Here is a 23,879-nt window from a genome sequence, read left to right as displayed (position 1 = left end):
AATGCTTAAGAATGTTTTTTATACAAATAGAAATAATTTAAAACTAGGAAAAATGCAAAACAATTAAAGAACATTATGAAATTCTAGTTTAGTACATAAAAAATTGTCTAAACTTTTTATTTTCAAGTAAGATACTTTTTAGATAGCTACACAAAATAACAAAAAAGTTTTTAACGCAGTCAAAGTTTATTTTCTACACGGAACATTCATTTAATAAAATGAAAAAATCAAATTTATAACTATCGTTATAAGCATTATCAAAAATAATTGGACTATACAAAACCTTGCGTATGAAAGAAGTAAAAAATCAACAACTGGGGATTTAAGTAATCACTTAAAGAACATCAAGAACGTATCAATTTACTCACTTAAATTAAAGACAAAAGAACAGTAATAAATACCGAAGTGCAGTTATTTTAACAACAACATATGGTTTTAAAGGTCTTAAAATGTTTTAAAACAGTTGTGGTTCTAGCTGAATACACTAATATGTGTTAAGCAAACATTTAATTTATACAAGTATGTTTTTGATACTTTAAAAGTTTTTTTTCAAACAGAAGAGTACGAAAAACATACACTTTACAATGAAATAATGAAAGCTTATTATTTTTAAAAATATATAAGATTTAATCAGTTCAAATTTTATGTATCAAACATAAAATATTACGTCAAACGAACTTTACATTTATTTGTTTACCCCATTTCCCCACACAAAACTGTGCTTAAAACTGCTGATGCATAGAAAGTTAGCATCAAGATTAAGCCCTGCACTTGAGCACATAGTTCAGTTGCTGTTTAGGGGATTTTTTACTCTTCCTCATTACCGTTTTCCTCGGCCATGCTGTGCTGATTTTGGGAGGACGCGTGCAGCCAGGTTCTCGCGTAACTGACCACATCATCGTACGTCACCCCATCCGGTGCCTTTGAATGTTGAGTTCATAAAATTATTGATTTTAAATTATATCACGTTTAGAAAAATTATGTGTTCAGTTTGGAGTTTCATTTTAACTAAAAAAAATTGTATAAAATAAAATAAAACTTAATTTCAAATTTTTCAAGTAAATAAAAATATCCTGTAGCTTTTTTGGAAAACAATCTTTAACATTGACAATAATTTGCTTAAAATAAAACTTTAAAAATACAAAAATCAGTTAATAAAAGTAACTATGTTTTAACTTACAATATGTATTAATATTTTGACTTGAATTATTTACAAAAACTGATTAATGATCTCTTAAAATTGGGAAATATATTTTTAGCAGGAATTTTAATAATACTTAATCAGACTTAGTAGAATTTAAAATGAAAATTTAAATTATAAACATTTAACTTTTTTATAACTAAATTGAAACCTTATTTATAAAAAAACAAAGCTTATATTAAACAGCTATCCATAAATACTTAACTAACATTTATTTTTACAGTTTATTACTAACAAAACAATGTTTCACTTCTATATTTGCATACATTTTGTTTTGGGGTACGGGTATAAATTGCACGAAGACTAGTTTGCACACGGGTACAAAACTGCACGAGGGGAAAAAATTGCACAAAGACTATTTTGCACGAGTTACAATTTTGGGCGAGTGATAGTTTTGCACAAAAAATATTAACTTAAAATAACTGAATAAAAAATATATTTTATTCAGTTATATATTTATAAAAATATATTATAAAAACCTTTATATTTTATTAAAAAAAAGCATGTATTAGTTAGTGTAAATCATTTTAATTTAATTAGTTTTAAATTGATTTTAGTTTTTTTAGTTTTTTTTTGTAATTGAAATTTAATTATTGTGTTTAAAAACTAAAAGTAATTTTAAAAGTTTTTAGTAAAAATAAAACTAGAATTTTATTTTAATAAAAATAACCCTTATTAAAAAATAAACATGTAGTGATGTAAACTTAAACTAAATTAAAATTATATCAAACTTCAATATGAAATAAAACAAGATTGAAAAAAAAATTAAATAATATTTTTACATGGGTAGGTGTTAAAATTGCATGAGCCTACAAAATTGCACGAAGAATTAATTTTGCACAGAAAAAAACGAGCATGCAAAATAGTGAGACAATTAGATGAATTTAGAAAGGAGAAAACACGCCTGATGAAATTTTTATTGTGCATTATATAGAAAGTCCTGTTATGGCTGTGTAGTTCCGTAAACTATACTTAAAATTGTTTTAATTAATTAATATTAAAATTTTCAACTAGATATTTTAGTTTTCTTTTAAATGTTTTATAATTTAAGGTTGAAGTTTTAATATCTCTTAACATTATCTTATACTTACTTAATGTTTTAATTTTTGAAATACACTTTCACTAAAATTCAAAGTGTAAATCATTAGTAGATACTAAGTACAAAGTCTTAAAGTAAAAAAAGAATTCTTTCTACTACAAATATTTAACGTAAATTTAAGATTTAGGCTCTATGGGGTGAAAAATACTGAAATTTGAGATCTTTTGATTGAAAATCTGGCAAGGTCTTCCAATTTTCTGTGATTTGTTTTTATATTTACAAAATCAAACGTTCTAAAAATTTAAACATAATTTATACATCATTATTTTTTTATTTGTCTAAACTTTATCTCAGCTGCATCACTATTTGCACGCGTTTTATTCTAATTAGCTCTTAAGTTTCTTCTGCTCTGTTTTTTCTCTTTATCTAACTCAGAATTGCGAAAAAGCACTGTCAGAAGCTATTTTCTTCTTACTTTTTTAGAAGAAAAAGGAGAAACAAGCTTTTGACTATAATGAAACCAACAAAATAATACAACTACTACAACTAGTTAATTTTTATTAAAAAAAAATCGATTAATATAAACAAAACTTTTTTTGGTAATTATATTTTAATAACGATTAGAATCTAATTTTATAATCTAGTTTTTATTTTTATTTATATTAATTTTTTTGAGTTATTTTTTATTTAATTATTTAATTTATTCATTTTGAATTTTTTTATTTATTATTATTTCTTTTAAATTTATCTAATTATTTAATTAATTTATTTTGACATTTTAATTTCTTTTTTCCTGGAATTTTATTTTATGTAGTTATTATTTAGTTTTTTTATTTTTAATATTTTTTAATTTTGTATATTTTTAATTTTTTTAAATTTTTTTATTATTTAGTTTTTTGATTTTTTTAATTCTGACTTTTTCATGCTTAGTTTGAATCTACTTAACATTTAATTTTTTTTTTTACTTAAAAATATATATATATTTAAAAAATTTTTTTTTTTAATTAATTTTTTTTTTAATTTTTATTATTTGATTTGTTACTTCTATTTATTTTTTTTGATTTATTATTTTTTCCTTTAAGTTTGCTTTTATTATTTAGTTATTAATTTTTTAATTTTGACTTCAAATTTTTTATATACTATATAAGAAAATTTCGTGCAAAAAAAAATTTTTGTGCAAAATTGTCTTCGTGCAAAAGAGTCTTCTCGTGCAACTTTGTCCCCTCGCGCAAAAATTTCTACTCGCAATTCTGACCCGTCCCTAGACAGGAAACAGAACCCGTGCAAAAGTGTCTGCGTGCAAAATTATCTGCTCGTGCAAAAATATCCCCTCGTGCAAAAGTGTCTTCGTGCAAATTTGAACCTTCGTGGAATTTTTTCTACGTGCAATTTTATCTTAGTGCAATTTTGTGCTCTCGTGCAAATCGGTCTTCGTGCAATTTTGTGTTTTTGTGCAATTTTCTCCCCTCGTGCAACTTTGTACGCTCGCGCAATTTAGACAGCTACCCATTGTTTTGTTAGTATTAAACTGTTAAAATAAATAATAGATAAAAATCTCCTTCAGGACATTTTTAAGTCAAGAACTTTGAATTGTTTTATTCAAAACAAGTTACAATATAACAATTTAAGTATAAAACTTAATGATATAACTAAGATACAAAATTAGTGAATCTGCAAATCAACCTTCTAAGCTTGGCAACATTAAAATAAGTATTTCTGCCGTACAAAAGATGACTTAGTCTAGCCAGCTGAATAAAACAATTTTCACAAAAACCAAATAAATTCATACCTCCCCGGCAGTGTTGAGAAGGTCGTACACTACTTGCTGGGACTCGAGCAGCTCTTGCTTTTGCTGCGTCTCACTGTTCTTGTACTTGCCCACCAGACCGCGCAGCCCTTTCTCGTATGCGTCGAAAAACTCGTTCTAAGATAATAATAAAATTTCGTCAGCTGAGTGATTTTTGCAGCGATTTTTTTTTAATGGTATTTATTTTATTTATAGGTGTTTTTGTATAGCAACTTTGGTAACTTAGTTCAACTGTGTCTGTGCTTATAATATTTTTTGACTGTCAAAAACGTATCAATATACAAACAAGTAAATATTTTAAGTTTACTAATCTACGTATTATGTTATGAAGTATTTAAAACTCAAGGCGCTTTTTATTATGATGAAAAAATAAAAATCTCATAAACAGTACCTTATAATATCAATTATATTAACCAAATATAATAGCATACCATCATTACTTACTAAAATTAAAATAAAGGTGCTTTACTTTTATGAATTCACAAATTGAAGTCTTACATCAGTACCTTATAATAATAATACAAAATACATTCAAAAGCAAACCATCGGGTATGTAGCCATGTCTTCTATTTTGAGGTTGCTTATGTGCTCCTTGTTTTGTTGCCAACTCGGAGGCAGAAAATATCCCAAGCAATTTCTGGTTTGTTACACATTTTATTTATTATAAACAAAAAGTTACAACACAAATCATCATAATTTTACCTAGTTTTAGTATTAGTTTAAGTTAAAAGCTATAAATATGTTTTAATTCAACCAGTTTTTTTTTGGAGCTTTATTTTAGCATCACAGCAAAAGTTTATCATTTATACTAAGCTTAAACGAAACTAGTTTTGGAAATATTTACTAACTTAAGTTGTTCGAACACTCCCTGGTACTGTTGAAAAGTTTCGATTGGAACTTCTACAGTTCCTGGAGTTCGGTATTCGCGATCCTCAGCAGCTGTAAAAAAATGTTGTGTTGAAAAATAGGAAATTTATTTCAAAGGGTTGACTTGGTACAAGTAGAAAAAAACTTAAAATTTGTTTAAGAACTTTGAAAACAAACGAATCTTTAAATACAGGTGTGCTAAAAATAATTTTAAACAAATCTCGCTATTGGCTAACTTAAGCTCAAGTGGTAAAAAATGTTATTAATTTATTTGAAAGGTTTAAACTTCAACCAAGAAAAAACCTATTATTCATTTAAACCAATGCAAACAAAGCTTTATACAGATTTGCTATAAAATCGTAAACGATTATTTCTGTTGGCTAGTTTAAGCTTGACAAACTAGCCGAGACGTTTCAGTAGATAGATACTGATACTAAATATTTTCAATTGAAATGAAACCAACGTTTATCAGCGTCTTTTGAAGATTGCGGAAGCTTCATGTCGTCGTCCAGCCACCTGAAATTTTTCCCATTCAAGTTGGCGACTTCGACCGTTTTGTCGTAGTGGTCCTGCGTTTCAAACGTAAGTTTTTATACTCGTTTGTGAACAATAGTGCTGATTTAAATCGCTAATCATTAAATAAAAAGAAACAAAGCGTAAAATTTCAAAACTCAATTTTAATAGCATTTATGTAAACAACTGGGCTAAAACAATATTAAACTCAAATTATAAACACAATTTAGAAGCAGTAAGATTTCTAAATCTGAGAATTGTCGTTAAACTTAAAGCGTATTTTTTTATATTTACTTGTATGTGAAAAACAACATTAATATGAAATAAGTTCATCAACAACAACAAGCACAATTTTTGAAAGATTTTAAAATCTGAGGATAATCGTTCAAATTAAAATTTACTTTAAAATTACATAACTTTGAAATTGACAATCTATTAACAACAAACACAACTTTAGCAGCAGTATCAAAACCTGAGGATGGTCGTTGAACTTTTATGTTCGTTTTTGGGTTGGTTTTAAAATAAATAAATTCATAGAAAACAAACACAATTTTAGAAATATTTCAAAACCTGAGGATAGTCGTTGAACTTTTATGTTCGTTTTTGGGTTGGTTTTAAAATAAATAAATTCATAGAAAACAAACACAATTTTAGAAATATTTCAAAACCTGAGGATAGTCGTTGAACTTTTATGTTCGTTTTTGGGTTGGTTTTATAATAAATAAATTCATAGAAAACAAATACAATTTTAGAAATATTTCAAAACCTGAGGATAGTCGTTGAACTTGAGCTTGTACTTTTTAACTTTCCCGCTCCTGTCGCTGTTCACCTGCGCAACGACCCTGCACACCCGCCACTTGTTGTCAACCACGTACTCGCACTGCTTGCCCAGGCAGCTCTTCGCTTTGACGGGCTCTGAGTGTTCGACTATATCAGGTTTGATAAAAAACAATAGTAAAAACATGTTTATAAAAGTTTTCAACTTTTGTAAAATAATATTGTATGAAAGTTTTTTTCAGGTAGCTAGTTCTTTACTTTAATGATAATGGGCTCTAAATTTTCGATTATATCAAGTTTTATATAAAATGTTTTATTCATAATCCAGTGTTATACTTGATTTTATTAAGTAACTTTGACCGGCTTTGAATTTCAAACTATTTTAAGTTTTATTTGAATTTTTTTTTTAATTTTTGAGTGTGTTACGTAGTTTATGTTTATAACATTAAAAGCCTACTAAATATACAAAATAATCATGTGTCAAGTTATATATGGAGAACTTATAACAAACTTTCATGAGATTTTTCCTTGTAGTTTTTGAGCGGTTTTTCGTCTTCTTCGGCAAAGTCCGGAACTTCTTCGTCGACGACCAACTCTTCTGTCACTTCTTCTTCTTCATCGTCATCATCTAAATGATTATACTTGTGTAAAATTACATTAAAGCAGTTTGTAAAAAAACTATTATTTAAGTGTGGTGTTTATTAACTGTGAATTTATAGATTAGAAAAAGATAGATCGAAATTAAACTTTATCAATACTCTTTAGATTTTATACTTTACTAACTATTGGAAGAACATGACGGTTTAAATTAATTGAAATGTAGACATAAGATTGCAAAAAATAACGGATTGAAGTTTAATACAGAAAAAACAAAGAAAAAAACTAAAAGTTGATAAAGATTTTAAATATCTTTTAAGATAGCCATAAATAAGAGATCTCTTTGATTTATTTAAAATAGCAGGGTTGCCACTAGTTAAGTCAAAAAAAAAACTGTTTTGAGTGACTTAAAACTAGTGATGTACCGGACTCACTATCCGGGTCCGGCCGGATATTGCCATTTTTGTCTGATATCCGGATCCGGCCGGATTCTAAATTGAAAAAAAAGTCCGGATCCGGCCGGATTCTAGTTTGAAAAAAAAGTCCGGGTCCGGTTCCGGCCAGATTCTAATTTAAAAAAAAAGTCCGGACCCGGATCTAGTTAGTAAAAAAGAGCATACTGAAAAGTATTTTTTCAAAAACAAACCCTGTGTAAATTAATAAGAGTCATTTTCGTCCGTTAAAATTAAACACCTACCGTGATTGGCTCATTTTGTACACGTGACTAATTTACATTTGTTTACATTTAAACTATGAAATAAACATTTCATGAAATGCAACTCTTTACATATGTTGTAAAATTAAAAGCTTTGGAATGAATACTTGCATTATTTATTGTTTAAAGTTGAGCTCAGAGAATATTTAGAGTTAATACGGTTAAATGTACGAGCCAATGAGAATCATATGAAGAAATGTTTCAAAATAAATACTGATGCAACAAAGCATCAGAACATGACAGGCAGTTTATATGTAAGCAGTTAGTTAGTTTGGTGTGTAGCTTGAAGCAACAAAATATCTTGAACGTTTTTGTGAATGCTTATTGTAAGTAGTGTTTTGTTTTAAAAGTGAATATTTCAACAGGTGTTTAATTGTTTAAATAATTAAGCCAGGTTTATAGTTTAATAGTTTATTAAAAATTTTACAGTTTCTTGTTTACTAAAAGTTTTATTTAATTTTTAGTTTTTTGTTTTAAGTCTTTTGATATAGATTTAAATAGCTTCAAGTTTTTAAAGTGTTACCAAAGTAATTAATAATTTTGTATATGCTAGTATTTCTTGTTGTGTTTTATATAAAAGATTCATCACTCAAAACTATCGTGTCTGATTATAGAAAGTAGTCTCAGTTAGAATTTAGTATTTGTTAGATATTAATTAAATAAGGTAGGATTTAATCATGATGGGTAGTACTAATAAGTTAAGTGTACCACAATCAGTCCACAACTTTACTACAAAATTGTCAACCTTTGCTAGCTGTTCTACTGATTATTAGATTTAAGTAATTTTTTCAGTTTTTAAAAACCTCATTCTGACTCAGGCTTGTTTATACTCACTCTAGCTAGTTTTATTGACTTAAACAGTGGCAACCCTGCTAGTTCGAAAATTTTTGGGAATTTTAGAAAATCTTGGACTGCCTCAGGCTAGTTTAGTTTTTTATAAAAACTCAGGCTAGTTTTCTTTTAGATTTTTAATGAGTTTGAGCTGATCCAGTTTTCAATATTTTGTAATTTTCTAGTGTATTTTGTTCAAGAACTTGATTTCAGATTTTTAATTGTAAATAACACCTAAATTTGTCAACCTTGTGGCTAGCTGTTCTACTTATTATTAGATTAAAGTTCTTTTTTTTCAGTTTCTAAAAACCTCATTCTGACTCAGGCTAGTTTATTCTAGTGATGTACCGGACTCACTATCCGGGTCCGGCCGGATATTGCCATTTTTGTCTGATATCCGGATCCGGCCGGATTCTAATTTGAAAAAAAGTCCGGATCCGGTTCCGGCCGGATTCTAATTTGAAAAAAAAAGTCCGGATACGGGTCCGGTACATCACTACTTAAAACTGAGTAACTATCACTAAAAAAAATTTAAAACACTCTAAATTAATAAAAATTGAGTTCTTCAACAAAATTCGTTATAAATTAACAAAAAATTGATATGAATCATTCTAATCCTAGATCTAATACTAAATCTCATTCAATTCCTAGAGAAAAATTGACCGGAGATTATCAGAAGTTTCAAACTTTGCAGAACTATTCTAAGTGTGTGTTAATCCAGCAACTAGCATTGTAAAAATATGGAAAATGACGAAGCCAAAATTCAAGCTGATCAACATCTACTAAAGCCAAATTTTTATTTATTTTATTTATTCCAATAAAAATTAACAAACCTGCATCAATGTAACACCTCCTCTCTTTGTGGCGGCTGCTTTTTTCTTTCACCTCCCTCTGCGGCCGAGATTTCTTCATTTCTACATTCATCTTCTTGTGATCGTCAATTGAAGGCCGCTTCCTCTTCAAGCTGCTTTTTTCGGCTGAAGCGTACGCATTCATGTGTGACGATTCCGGTTTGTCGTGCAAGCGCTGCGAAACTTTCGGCACCTGATAATTTTGTTGTGTCATAATATGTTGGTCTAAAAAAATTTCACTGTTAAGATTTTACTTAAATTTTATTGGTATACAAAAAAATATTTTAAAATACTTAATTTAAAGTCATTCTAATGTTGAATTAGACTGATTATTAAAACTTTTGACACCTGTTGTTTAAAATATATTGAATTTGTAAAGTTTAGTTAAGAAAAAAAAATTAAATGAAATTTTGGTATAAGAAATTTCAACTGCAAAGATTTTGTGCTTGAATTTAAAATCAACTTAAAATATTTTTTTTTTAAATACAGTTTAAACTTATTGGAACATCTAACTAGACTGATTGTAAAAATCTTATTCACTTTTAAATTCTGTTTTATTAATTTTAAAAGGGTACAATACTGTGTTAATTATATAGAGGGTTGTCAAATGTTTCTGATAAACTTCTTCCAGTTTTTCTGAACTTTTCCAAGTTCATAAAATATTTTTTTGTTCCAATTTTAGTATAAAATTAAACTTCAGATTAAAAAAAAAACTGTCATAAATAGTATAACTGCATTGAAAAGATACTGTTAAGCTATTTTAAATGTGTTCTTTAATGAAAAAAAAATTAAATAGTACAAAAAATGTTTTGTTTTTGGTTAGATTTTTCATACCTAATTGAAATTTTGTACTTAATATGTTAAAATAGTTTAAAATTCCAGGTTTTTTTCCAGTTTTTTTTACCTAAATAGAAAAATTCCAGGTTTTTGGTAACCCTGTATATAGATTATATTACTTAAAAACAAATATTACAAAAAAAAACGCAAGCTTTTTACCTTATCACTTCTACTTGAATCTTGTCTTTTTAGTTTTGATGGTCTAATAGGCGTGCTGGTCATATTAGGCCTCTTCAACGGGTCTTTGTGACGTTGCTACAAATTGACGTAAACTTAGTTATTTGTAGGCTATAGAAAACTATCTAAAATTTTATCTAATTGTTAATTCTTATATTGAGAGTTGTACCAAAAACTACATAAAACTTACTTAGAACATTAACATTCTGACAACATACTGTTAATCTGAATTTTGTTCCACAACATTTTTTCTATTTATTTATTTATTTAGCCTGATAGATTACGAAAAACTGCAAGTGTAATACTACTATGACAAAAACTAACTGGGCCTTCTATTCTTCTAAGCTCTTTGTTAATTCTTTCTTGCTTTTGCATGAGCTGTTGTTTCTTTTGCAAACCAGATTTCTCTTCTTTGACGTATTTACCTGTTCAAACCAAACTCAAAATTAATTTTTTAACCAAACTCACAAACGTTTGTTTTTACAACTAAAACAAACAGCTTATATTTATGCATTTTCATTTGAAATTTTTAAAGTTTTATTTACAAATTCAAAGAGGACTTTACTATCAAACTACTTGATGTTTTATGGTACAAAAATATTTTTTACAATCACAAACTATTAAACTAAAGCAAACCTTCCTTGATCTTCTGCACGGCTTCAGTGTGCTGACACGAGTTGTGGTTCCGGTCAGCGTTCATGTGGCAAGTCCATTTTTCAGGCAGCGCTTTGCCGATCATGGCAGCTTGGAACGGCAACGTTCGCCACTTCAAACAAATCTCTGCAAAAATACACGAGTCTTATGAGCTTTACTTTAGTTTCACAGCTTTATCCAATACAAATTTGTTTAACAACAGGTCACAAAGCTAACAAGGATCAGAGGTTAGAAGTCTTAGCTTTGAAAATTATTGTTGAAAAAATTTGTATTAAGCTCTATGATTAAAAAAATAGATTGAGCAGTACTTCATACAGTTTTTATGCTTATTTACAGCTGTATCCAAATAAAATTTAAATGCAGTACAAAGGGCAACTTTGATAAGATTTAAAAACAAACCGCATTGAATGTGAGTGGGAACCTTGGTGGCTCTGATCCTCAGGTACTTCAGTTCGGTGGAAGGCGGGTCCTCCCAGTTGTCTGGATCCAAATACCCGAACTGGTTCCAGAACTTGTCCTCTCCCTTCAGCTTGATCTCCCTGTTCTGCGTCATGTAGCACTGCAGGTGGTCGCCTGAGGACAAAAATGTAAAAATTTAAAGGCAAGTGTCCACTTATAATCAAAATAAATACTACTGAGTTAAATAGTTTCAATTCAATTACTGCTTTTTTTTATTAAAACAAAGCTCCAAAAGTAAGGTGGTGATACCTCCCTTTTAAGAAATCCTTTATTGAAAGATTAATTAGAAATAACTAACACAAACAAGTACTGGTAGAAAGATTAAAGGGAAATTAGGTGAAAAAGTGCCACTTATGGTTTATTAATATAATGTAGTTTTTTTGTAATTAAGGCCATAGGGGGGGGAGGGGGGTAAACCATGTTTTTTACAAGTTGATCTGATTTTATAGAGTTTTTTCTAAGCTTCAAGATGCTTTTTATCGTTATAAAAAAATTGAATTTTTTTTTTGAGATATGACCAGTCAAAGTCGGGCGGCATAAAAGGTTCCCTATGGGAAGGGAAAACTAAAACAGCGAAAAAAGACTACTTCATTTAAAATCTATCTCCTCCTACATTTTTCAAGCAATCTTCTTCAAAATTTCACAGTCTAATCTTTATACAATAACAAAAACACGTTACTTTTGAAATAAAAAAAAAACACTTTTTTTTTTAATTTTTGTGATAAAATTTTTATTTTTTAGAATTACTAAAATTCTAAAGTAACTTTTTTTTTTTATTATAAGAAATGTTTCCTGAAAATTTGAAGAAGATTACTTGAAAAATGAAGGAGGAGATAGATTTTTAGTGAATTTTAAAATTTCCGAGAAAATTAACCCCAAAAAATTTGCGGTCCATACGTTTATATTGGAAAAATTTTACAAAAAATTAAATATCTCAAAAGTTAAATGACGTTTTTGAATTCTATAAAAACTGGCTTGTAGTTTGTACTTAAAGCTTTCATATAAATGCTAAAGCTAATTTTTGTAAAAAAAAATGCTGGACCCCCCCCCCCCTATGGCCTTAAACCAGTGGTTCCCAAAATAAGGGATGATGTCACAATTTAGGAAAAGCCTTCCTAAAAAGGAAAATGATTAAATAACACGACAAATGGTTGCCTGCACGAAAATAGTTTAAAACATTCACCTACAATTGATACAGATAAAAAAATGTCTGCTAATAAAGCGTATCAACTTTGGGAAACCCTGTACAGAACGATTAATTATAAACAATTAAAACTTCTCACCCATGGCCTTGAGCATGTGTCGGTACTCCTTGTTGTCTGCAAAGTGCTGCTTGTTGTGGGTTGGCTCGAGAACCGCGTACGGAACGTTCACTATCCCCACTATTCCCTTGCAACTGATACAATTATAATATAGTTAACCAAAAAATAAATAAACAGCATGTATATGACTTATACGTAGTGTTATCAAATGAACAAGACATACAACACAGTTTTTGTATATTCAGTTTTTATGTTTAAAATAAAATAATTTGTATTCTTACCTGGTTCCATTAATTTGAGGTCCAACCCTTTCATACATTCTGATCAAACGGCTGCAATTGTATATGAACATACCGTAGTACCTCCTGTTTTCAACGTTTGCACCAAACACAAACTTTAAAGATTTTCTATCGTTCAATGACCTAAAAATACCATAAATAACTAATAAAATACTTTATGAGGTTCAGTATTTTAAATTATATGAAGTAATTTTAGGGCAAAAACTATATTCAACTTATTCATTATATAAAACTTATCAGTATTTTTTTTAGCATTGTTATATTGAAGTATAAATCAATTAGAAACATTTCCTGTCGCTTAGCTTTGGATAAATAAAAAACTGATGTGTTTTTTAATAAATAATTTTTTTCAATTATTAGCAACATGGTTCATACTTTATATTGATTTTTGGTTATATTTTATACAACTAACGTGCTTTAATACCTAAAACACTCAACCACTTGAAAAAAAAATTTGAATTTTTTTCCTTTTTTAGACTTGTTTAAGCTAAACCTTATACAACATTGATTCTTTATTTTTAAAACAAGTTAAATTTGAAAACTTCTCATTTAAGTTATTAATTCAAACTTAAATCTAAATATTTTATAGAGCTAGCGTGGTTTCACACAAAAAACATTTAATAATTTGAAATTAACTTTTACTTTTTTTCTAACTTGTTTAAATTAAACCTATAATTAAATTGAGTCTTTAAACTTACAATAAGTTAATTTTGATAAAAATCTCATTAGAAACATTCTTTGAAACTTGCAAAACTGACTTTTCAAGAACTTTTATTTTGGTGAAAAAACCTCCTTAAAACCAAAGAACTTGAAAAACTGATTTTTTCTCGTACTGTAATTTTCAAACACAAAAATTACTTGAAAATTTTGTAAGAAAATTCTTTTGTAAGAATAACAAGATTTTTTTTATAAGTTATTCTTACAAAAGAAACTTAGTTAAAAAAGTCATTGTGAACACGCAAACTTTTTCTTTTTCTCGTACTGCTGCAGCTTCTGTTTCGCCAGCTCCCTCGCCTCCCTCGACTTGTCCTGCATCCTCCTCAGCGCGGCCATCTCCTCCTTGTCCAGCTTGTTGTTCATCCCGAACTTCTTCTCCAGGTCCCGGCTCTTCGACTCCGCCTCCCGAGCTCGCGACTCCGCTGCATAAGCTTACTAATTACTTTCAGATATGGTATTCATACTGATGAACCTTTCACCTTTTAATTCGACTCAGCTGTTAACTTAAATGTGAAATTTGGAAAAAAGTTGAACTATTAAATATTTTCTTTAGTTCAAAATAATATCAAACGTGCAGTGTAAATTCTAATGATTGTGCTTGCAATTTGTGTTTTATGTATCTTTACAGCCATGATTTTGGTAGAGGCTTATATAGAAATGCAAAATTGAACTTTTAATAATAAATAATTGTCGTTAAAATAAGTATTAATACTATTTAATTAAATATTTGTTAAAATGATTTCAAAAACCAGGTTAATTCACATTTACATAAATAAAAATAAATAAACACCGACCAAGATTATATTCGTTGAGAGATTCTTCAGTGGCAACTTCAGAACGCTTCTTAAATCTTTTCGAAGTAAAATCAAAGCTTCTGCATGAAAAAACTAACTTTAACAACATTCAAGTATTAAAAAAAAGCCAGCAACTTTTAATTAATGCTAATAATATTTCAAAGAATTAAATTATAGGTGATGCAAAATAACTAACATTGGCTCGCACAGAGTAGATGACAACTTCTTTGTTCTTATTTTTTTCTTTTGCACATAAATTTTCATTCTCGGATCCAAGTACAGGATGGAGGCGTAGGCTTTGAACGACATGCGTTCCGGATAATTACTGTTAAGACTTAAGTGAGTAAACAAAAAACAACAACTTAACTAGAATTCAAACTATTCTACAAAAACTTGCTTTAAACCGTTTAAAAACTTTTAAATGTAAGCATAACCCTAAAAATTAAAGAAATATTAGTGAGGTAAACTTTAACTTATAATTCTAATTTCTAATTAAAATATAACAATACAATTTATAATAGTAAATAAAAATAATTATTATTTCCTAAGTAATAAAAACTGATATACAATTTGAAGTAGTGTTTAAATTTGTTCAAAGACTAAATAAAAAATTAATTAATTTCTATAAATATTTTCTCAAGTTTATCAGATTGCAATTTTTGACACAAGTCCAACAAAAAAAACAAACAAACCCTAAATCATTTTGGTCTATTTCTGCCATCTTAATGTCGTGCGGATCGGTTACTATGTCCAACTCAGGGTAGCCAGAATCAAGGAGCTTTATGTTGTACACGCATATCAAGGTACCTAAAAATAAGTATAGCACAACTTAGAATTTTTTAGCTATCAAGTGTATTCAATTAGTGTCAATCGAATAAAAATCTTACCTGAGCCTCCTGCTATGTTTTTAAACTGGTTCAACAGTTGACCTTCGGTTTTGAACGGAGAATATTTGCACATGAGTTCAACTTCTTGCTTGTGCTGTAGATACTTTTGAATATTAAAGAGATAAATGTGGTTTCAAACATGAATTAAGTTAAAGCTATTTTGCATACAGTATACAAAATTCGAATATTACATATACTTTGTTCACTTTTTAACTAAATATTTTATAATTTACTATTTGAAAATTTTATACTACCAGAAATTTTTTATATAAAAAATTATACAACTAAATAAATACTTAAAACTATAAATTATGTAGGAATGGAGAAATTACTCCATATAACATTTATCTGGTGTTAATTCTAACTTAAATTGTTAACACAACTTTGGAACTAAAACAAGGTTGTCACTCTTTGAGTCAAAAATAACTATCCTGAATGGCTAGAAACTGTCCTGAGTGACCTTAAACTGTTATAAAGAATTTTAGTCAACCAAAGCTTTTTTATCCTTTTAGAAATTTTTTTAAACTAAATAAATATTTAAAAATCAATAAGAATCAAGTTTTTATCAAATTATAAAATATTAAAATATTGAAACTAAATAAAATCAACTAAATCTCATTCAAAATCTGGAAATAAACTGTCCTGAGATTCCCAAAAAACCATAGAAGTGTCTTGAAGTTTTTGTTAAAAAAAAAAACTGGTCTGAGTCATTCTGAATTTTTTAAATTTAAAACTAGCCTGAGTTATCCTGAGATTTTTTATACTTTCCAACTGTCCTCAAGTTATCCTGAGTATGCTGAAAGTGTGGAAACCCTACTAGAAGCTGCAAAAAAACTATACAACAACATCATAAATTAGGAATGAGTGTAGAGTTTACTCCATAAAACATCTAATACAAGATATTCTCATTTAAATTGTTGACAAACTACTGCAAACCGACCCTATCAATACCGCACGACTCCTGCAGCACGGGGGTGTTGTCCAAGCTGCTCCACACGGGCATGGGGCAGATCACAGCATCAATCTGCTCCTCGTCGTGGAAAGTCCTGCTGAGCATCAACGCCGACAAATTGGTGCCCTTCTTCGTGAACAGGATGAAGTCGTTTCCTATCCTCATCGAGCCTCTGCGTGACATGAAGGTTGTTAAGGTATACTGAAGATATTTTAGAAATTATTAGCGTTAAATTTTTAACTTTCCTAGCTTTTCGATGTTGATTGTCTGCTAACATAAACAAATGATGAACTGTTAAGAAATCTTTATTATTTAAGTTTTATTTTGTAGTACTAAGTTTTTTATATTAAAACATTTATGCTATTTCTACAAAAAAATAGAGTCTGAAAAGTTTGAATATTAATAAACTCACGATTTGAGGCCGTTTCCGTACTGTCCAATCATGTTTTCGGTGTTCCGCTTGAACGACTTTCCGAACTGGACCACGTTGTTCACTTCTTTGGGTTCCATACCTTTATAAAAAAATTGTTTTGCTTTGAAAATTTATAAATAACCAGATAACTCAAAAATACTTAAAACGCTCAAAAACCAGATAACGCACCCCAGCTTATTCAGAATTTAGCTTATATCTCATTCGTAAATTTGTATTGAAATATTTTTATTCAGGGTTGCTACAAATCGATCTGAAAAAACTCTTGCCGGAATTTTAAACTCAAATTATCAATTTAAACCTACTAAAAAATATATAACCAAAATTTAAAATTATGTTAAGTTTTTATCTTATTTATCCAACAGGTTGAAAAAAGATGAATTACAAAAGCAATTTTTTTTATAAAATAACATTAGCAAAATGCAGTTTTCAATAATGATATACTTTCTTAGTAAGAGCATTTTTGTATCAAACTTCCTGACTTTTTTTCGAAAGCACCCATTTTTTCCTGACTTTTTTTTTCTTATTTCTTGACTTTATCTGATTTACCTGACTTTCCAGACTCAGTGGCAACCCTGGTTATTGTCTTTTATTAAAGAATAAGGCTACAACACCATTCAATTATTTAAAAAAAAATTATTAGTCTACTCAAAATACAACTATTTTTAATTATCTTTTATCAATTCCAGGAATGCCACTGGTTTTTGAGAAATGTTTTTCCAGGTTTTCTGAATTTCTTCCAGGTTTTAAAAAGTACACGTTCTTGGGTCTATTTTAGTTTAAAGTTAAGTTTAACGCTAAAAACTGTGTTAAGTAGCACAACAAGCTTATACTGTCAGGGTTATCACAGATGAAGCTAAGAAAAACTTCCTGACTTTTCATGACTTTTTACTAAAGTTTTCGAGACTTTTCTAAATCTAAACTTTTAATTTAAACTTATTCTAAAATACCTAATCAAACACTTGAAACTATATAAAGCTTTCAATCTTATTTTTATACAGGTTAAAACAACAGTTTATTTTTTATGAATTCAATCATCTAACTTCCATTACATCACTTGAACCATCTGTGTACGATTGACAGGGTTGCCACTCGTTTTTTCAAAAATTTTTCCAGGTTTTTCAAATTTCTTCCAGATTTTAAAAGTACACATTTTTGAATCTATTTTTAGTTAAAAGTTAAATTTAAGGAAAGAAACTGTGTTAAATAGTATTAAAAAATCGAAAAGTTACTGTAAAGCTACTTAAAACTTGTTTTCTAATAAAAAAATTTTTGCTTGTGACAAATTTTTTTTATCTATATGATAAATTGTTTGAGTCAAACTGAAATTTTACTACTGAACATGTTAAAATTCTTAAAAATTCCAGGTTTTTTGTTCAAAATTACAGGTTTTTCAAGTTTTTTTTCAAAATTTCTTAAATTCCTGGTTTTTCCAGGTTATTTTTGCCTAAATTGTCAAATTCCAGGTTTTTCCAGGATTCCAGGTAAAAAGGCAACCCTGGATTAATGTATTTGCATTAACAGCTATTACAGCAAAATACTTGTATTTTCTAACTTAATACATTCTAGTTTGTATGCATACATGTAATCTTCAATTTTTCTTCTCGATGTAAAAGTTTCTCCTTTCATACTGTTTTCAAACAGAGCTTGTTAATACTAAACCCTCGTTCGACCTCAGTCTTGTCATTGTGTAATACAAATAATGGTTGCAACAACTTTCCGAGAGAAGATTAAGCAGGAACTTTCAATGTTTCAAAATAGTATTGATCCAAACGATATTCACTTTGCCTGAAGCTCTTGAACTTTAATGCTTTCATTCGAAAATTTACCAAAGTTCTAAATTGTTCAATGCTAGCATCACCTTCAGAGTTGAAGCACATTTTTTACTTTGTTAAGGAGTGCACAATGTTGGCAAAACGCTAAACAACAATTGTGACTCATAATTTTTCACGAGCGTTAACTTGGCTTGAATGGCTTTATTTGTAATTTTATTTTTTAACCAAACTTTAAAACGAATTATTTTCAATTTCTTTATTGCTAACTTGAAACTTTTTTTTTGATTCTAAAGAACATTCTTTTGCTTAGCTTTTCACAATAATTTTCATCGAATTGGGGTTTTAGTTTTGTAGTGGGGCTTCTTTAAAATTTTTATGTTTTTTTACTATTTTCAACTTTGCAACGTTTTTCTCCAAAAATATTTGTTTTTTTTTATTTTTTATTATTAACATCCTTATTAAATTGAATTTTACGACGTTATTAGTTTTTTTTTCAAAATTTTTTTTTATACTATATGCTTTAATAAAGTTTTTAGGAAAATTCCAAATTTGCAAGGTTTTGATTCTCTTTTTACATGGTTTTACAGCAGAAGTAAATTTTTTTAATAATTTTTATTTTTAACAGACTTATATAATCAAGTTTTATAACGTTATTTTATTTTTTCCCAACTTACAATTATTTTTCAAATATAGACCTATTTAAGTTTTACCTAAATTCTTAGTATTTGATCAATAAATCCCTCAAATTACGTAAACAAAAAATTCAGGTAAAAATTGTATGGGTCATATATTTGAAAAATAATAATAAGTTGGGAAAAAGTATAATAACGTTATAAAACTTGATTATCTAAGTCTGTTAAAATAAAAATTATTTAAAAAATATTTTACTTTTGCTATTAAACCATGTAAAAAAAGAACCAAAACCGTGCATATTTGGAACTTTTCTGAAAAATTTATTTCAGCATATGTTATAAATAATTTAAAAAAAAAAATTAATAACGTCTTAAAACTTAATTTAATAAGTGTGTTAATAATAAAAAATTTTGAAAAAAATAAATTATTTTTGGAGAAAAACGTTGCAAAGTAAAAAATGCTAAAAAAACATTAAACTTTAAAGGAGCCCCACTACAAAACTAAAACCCCAATTCGATGAAAATTATTGTGAAAAGCTAAGCAAAAGAACGTTCTTTAGAATTTAAAAAAAAGTTCCAAATTAGCATTTAAGAAATTTAAAATAATTGGTTTTAAAGTTTGGTTAAAAAATAAAATTACAAAAAAAAACATTTAAGCCAAGTTAACGCTCGTTAATTTTTCAAGGCTATGCGGATTTCGGCAAGACATATTTTTTACGAATGTAATTCCAATAGTCAGGAGATTTTCAACCACTTTTATAAAAAATACTCTACATTTTTTGTTGAAACTAAGACGTTTTGTTCTTCAACTAGGTCTTTTTTCCTCAAATTTGCAAGCAAATTAGTTGCAGCACAACCAAGATCAAGGGCAAGTTTTAGGGAAGCTTGATCATTCAATTCAACCTTAAATAATTGATTAAGGCTGGGGTTCGTAACTACCACGTCTTTCATAATGATGCACATCAATTTAATAATACTAAGCACAAAACATATCCTCATGCATAACAACAGGCTGGTTACCATGGTACAATGTCAAAACAGGGTGCGTGAGAGATATCACATAACTAAAGAAATGCAAGAAAACTTTTGTGTATATATCACAGTTTCACTATGAAAGTGTCCTTGCCACAGATCCTCAATACTAAAAGCATAAAAAAACTGCTTGTTCAATTAGGGTAGTTGTTTAATATGTTTAAGGAAAATTTTTGAAGTTTTATAAAGAACATTTTATTAACTTTTACCAGATGAAGGCATTGGAATTTAATTAATTTTGTAAATTTCTAGGAAAAATATTCCCATTTAAAGGTTTTGGAAAATAAGAAATTTAGAACTGACAAAATCTGACGTTTTTTCAAGTTTTGTCAAATTTCCTAACTTTTTTCAAAAACCCCAATTTATTCTCGACTTTTACTGACTTATGTCATTTTTTAAGTTTTTCCTGACCTTGTGGCAACCCTGTACTGTAAAGCTATTTTAAATGTGTTTTTTAATAAAAACTATTTTTATGATGACAATAATTTGATCTATCTATATGATAAATTTTTCGTGTCAAATAAAAATTTTACTACTTAATATGTAAAAATTGTTTAAAATGCCAGGTTTTTTAGTGGTTTTTGTTCAAAATTTCATGTTTTTCTATATATTTTATATTAAATTGTTAAATTCTAGGTTTTTTCAGGTTTTGCGGCAACCCCGTAATTCAGAAACTCTAAAGCAGTTTGACTGAAGAGAATAAACTTTTTCAAAAAAAATGGTTTAGTCTAATTTTGCCTAATTAGCGTATGAACTGTGTACAGAGCAGATTGAAATAAATAACTTGTGTATGTGTTAAATCAGGTTTTTATGTTAATGACAATACTTTTTTTAAGTGTTGGATAGCAAAAAATTAAGCTTTGATATTTTATTTTAATTTTATCACATGCTATACCTGTCTATAGTAATATTAACAAGTTGCTCCTTTTGGAAGCAAAACATCAAGCCTTAGTAACATCAAATTACTCAGAGTAAGCTTAAGTTAATTATTAAAGTATTAAAAGTCAATTTATAAAATAAACTGCTATTAATCAATTTTATATACAGTAAATTAAGGATGTAATTTATAGAATTAAAAAACAATCATTCAAGCTTATTAATTCCAAGTCGTTAAAAAATAGTCAGAATCTTAGGAAAAAAAAGTTTAATAACCCAAAGTTTTTCAAATTACAAGAATAGTTTTCAAAAAAGACCAAGTTGGTCTGATTTTTCGAAAAAAAAATCGTGAGTTAGTCTGACTGAGTACTAACCAATTTTTTTTAATTAAAACCTTAACTTCAGTTAAATTCGTCATTTATGTAAAATTTGTTTAAAAAACGTAACCCCTTTTGTAAAATAATTAAGTAACTCAATAAAAAAAATGATATTAAATATACGAAAGTTAAGACTTTGTGAAAATCAATGACTATAATTAGAGTAAACTATATATTTGAAAAGCCTAAAAAATTCTAATTGAAAACTACAGACTATTTTCAAGTCAAACCCACAAAGATCTTTAACTATTTTTTCTTAGATTTATTTTAAATTCAAGAAAACTCAAAATTATTTCTACAAATAGTAAATTTATAAAGATTAAGAATTCTATATTTAAATGTTTTGTAACTTCAAATTATGAATTGATAATCTAACTTAATTTATAATCTATCAACAAATTAAAAACAAATTGTCGTAACTAATATTGAATGTTAATTTATTTAAACAATATCAACTTGAAAATTACTGTTTAAAATATTGAAAAAACACTTCTCTAAAATATTTTTTATTGCTAATTTAATTACTAGTGCAAATTAAATAAATCTTTACCCTAGTATTGTACAAACTTGCAAAAATTTGTTAAAGCTTGACGGTGTACATAATACTTAAAAAGGAAAAAATTATATTACTATAAAACAGTAGCTAAGTGAAAATAATTATTTTTAACGTAAATTAAAAAAGACTATTAAGTTTTGAACTTTAATAAATTCTTTAAATATTAAAACTAAGACCCAAAATCTAAAAATACTGTTTAGTTTTAACAAAATAACTTGTGACTCAAATATTGACTTTTTGTATAAATTTCATATAGTTATCAGAATATTTTATCTTAATAAACAAAAAAACTTGATATTGATGAAAAAAGAACAGAAGCTTAATTTAACTCTATAAAACCAGTATAAAACAAAATTGCAAAAAAAAAATTGGTGCTTAAAGTAATAACAACTTAAAAATCAATTTAAGATTTTTTCAATTTTTTGACCAATACTTTTTAGATAATTATTAATATGTCAGCGATTATTATAAATAATAAAACAACAATATCAAGTAACTTTAAAATACTTTTTAATGAAAACTGATATTCCTCACAGCTTAAAATTTATTAAAAAAATACCCAATGTTAAGATGACTTTATTAAACACAAAAGTTATTATATTTCAAAACGCTAAAAACACTGATCTGGACTTGAAATTTTAAAGTTATGCAAACCTGATCCATCATCAAGAAAATTGAGATAAAATCCACCTCTGACAGATTTGTCATTAGTTGTGTATATATCGAACTGCTTTGCATCAGCATCTCTAGAATTGTCTAAAAGCTCAGCTATGGCCCCAAATAAAAACTGATGTGTTGTCCTGCAAACAAAATTAATCTAGTTATCAATTTTATTTTAGCTGAAAAAACTTGAACAGAATACTCTAAATAAAACTGACTAAAAGCCAAACAGAGCAATTGTAAGTACATTGTACATGGTTTATTTTCTAAAACTTAAATTATCACAAAACAAGTAATTTTTTAAATTCTAATAGATTAGTAACATTCTATTTCAGAATTAAAAGTTTCAAAATATTTAATTACTTTCTACTTTGCACAACTTAGCTGTTTAAAACAACAAGAAATAAGTATTTTTAAGTGTTAAGCTATTTTGTTATATTTCTGTTATCATATTCAGCAAAAATATTCTATATATTTTTACAAAAGTTTGCGCACAAAAATAACAATAACAAATAAAGGAACTTCAATTACACTCTTAAAAACAAACATCAATTTTTTTTTATCTAAAAATAGTTTAAAGTCAAAACACTAACGAGTTAGTATGTAGATAGTTTTGTGTCAACCCTGCTCGGGCTAATGTAGGATACTTTGTGTTCATAGGTAAAGTGGTTATATGAACCTTCAAACAATAATATTTAAGTAATTAAACTTTGTTTATAAACTGAAATAAAATATGATTAAAATATGGCATTGCCTGTTATTCAATAAACAGTGTTTTTGTTCATTTTATTTTTCAAACTTAGTTATATAATTTTGTTGAAAAGCTTCTTACAAATTTATGTATTTGAACTTTTTTTTAGCATTTTCAAGCAAACTCGTTAAAAGTATTGAGCTCTACAACTTTGAAAACAGATAAATAAATAGAATGTTAGTGGCGGTTAATTGTTTCTTAATGAAAAAATGACTCTGTCTAAGTTTATATCAGACACTTTAAAAACAATTGATTATCTCTGTGAAGTGTTTTGTAAAATTAGAATTAAATATATTAAAATTGACCTTAATTTATGTCATAAATCTGATATCCTTATATTTTATTATAGCCCAAAATAAATCAAAAACATCGTAACTAAAAGTTATAAAAATAAACGCATAGTGAAAAAACTTGTTCCGTATATGTATGTCAAGACAGCCTTTTCTTTTTTTTAACTATTTTAAGGATTTATAACCACGAACATTTTAGTTAGATACAGTATCTTTTTATTATCTGCATTTCCAAATATATATTTTTTTAAGTTAAAAATTAGC

At 27.5% G+C, this 23,879-nt stretch overlaps 1 protein-coding gene across 1 annotated transcript; it reads right to left on the bottom strand.

The window, feature by feature from the left end:
• Positions 1-203: 203 nt before the first annotated feature.
• Positions 204-23,297, bottom strand: LOC145830134 (ATPase MORC2A-like). Its single transcript, XM_082938022.1, has 23 exons — positions 23,168-23,297; positions 22,569-22,714; positions 16,649-16,748; positions 16,225-16,408; positions 15,285-15,378; positions 15,090-15,204; positions 14,594-14,722; positions 14,398-14,477; positions 13,851-14,025; positions 12,869-13,009; positions 12,609-12,721; positions 11,266-11,439; positions 10,849-10,992; positions 10,537-10,637; positions 10,195-10,290; positions 9,181-9,391; positions 6,716-6,832; positions 6,194-6,342; positions 5,378-5,483; positions 4,896-4,986; positions 4,591-4,684; positions 4,030-4,164; positions 204-921 (listed from the first exon to the last, which is right to left on the bottom strand). The coding sequence occupies exons 1-23, from the start codon at positions 23,230-23,232 to the stop codon at positions 808-810; spliced, it is 2,874 nt and encodes a 957-aa protein (XP_082794148.1). The 5' UTR covers positions 23,233-23,297; the 3' UTR covers positions 204-807.
• Between the last annotated feature and the right edge of the window lie 582 nt (positions 23,298-23,879).

This window comes from Thalia democratica, chromosome 2 (genome assembly GCF_965202585.1).
Source record: "Thalia democratica chromosome 2, ktThaDemo2.hap1.1, whole genome shotgun sequence".
In the NCBI taxonomy this organism is placed as follows: domain Eukaryota; kingdom Metazoa; phylum Chordata; class Thaliacea; order Salpida; family Salpidae; genus Thalia; species Thalia democratica.
The sequence above is the reverse complement of the archived record's forward strand: the minus strand, read 5'-3'. Positions and strand labels throughout refer to the sequence as shown.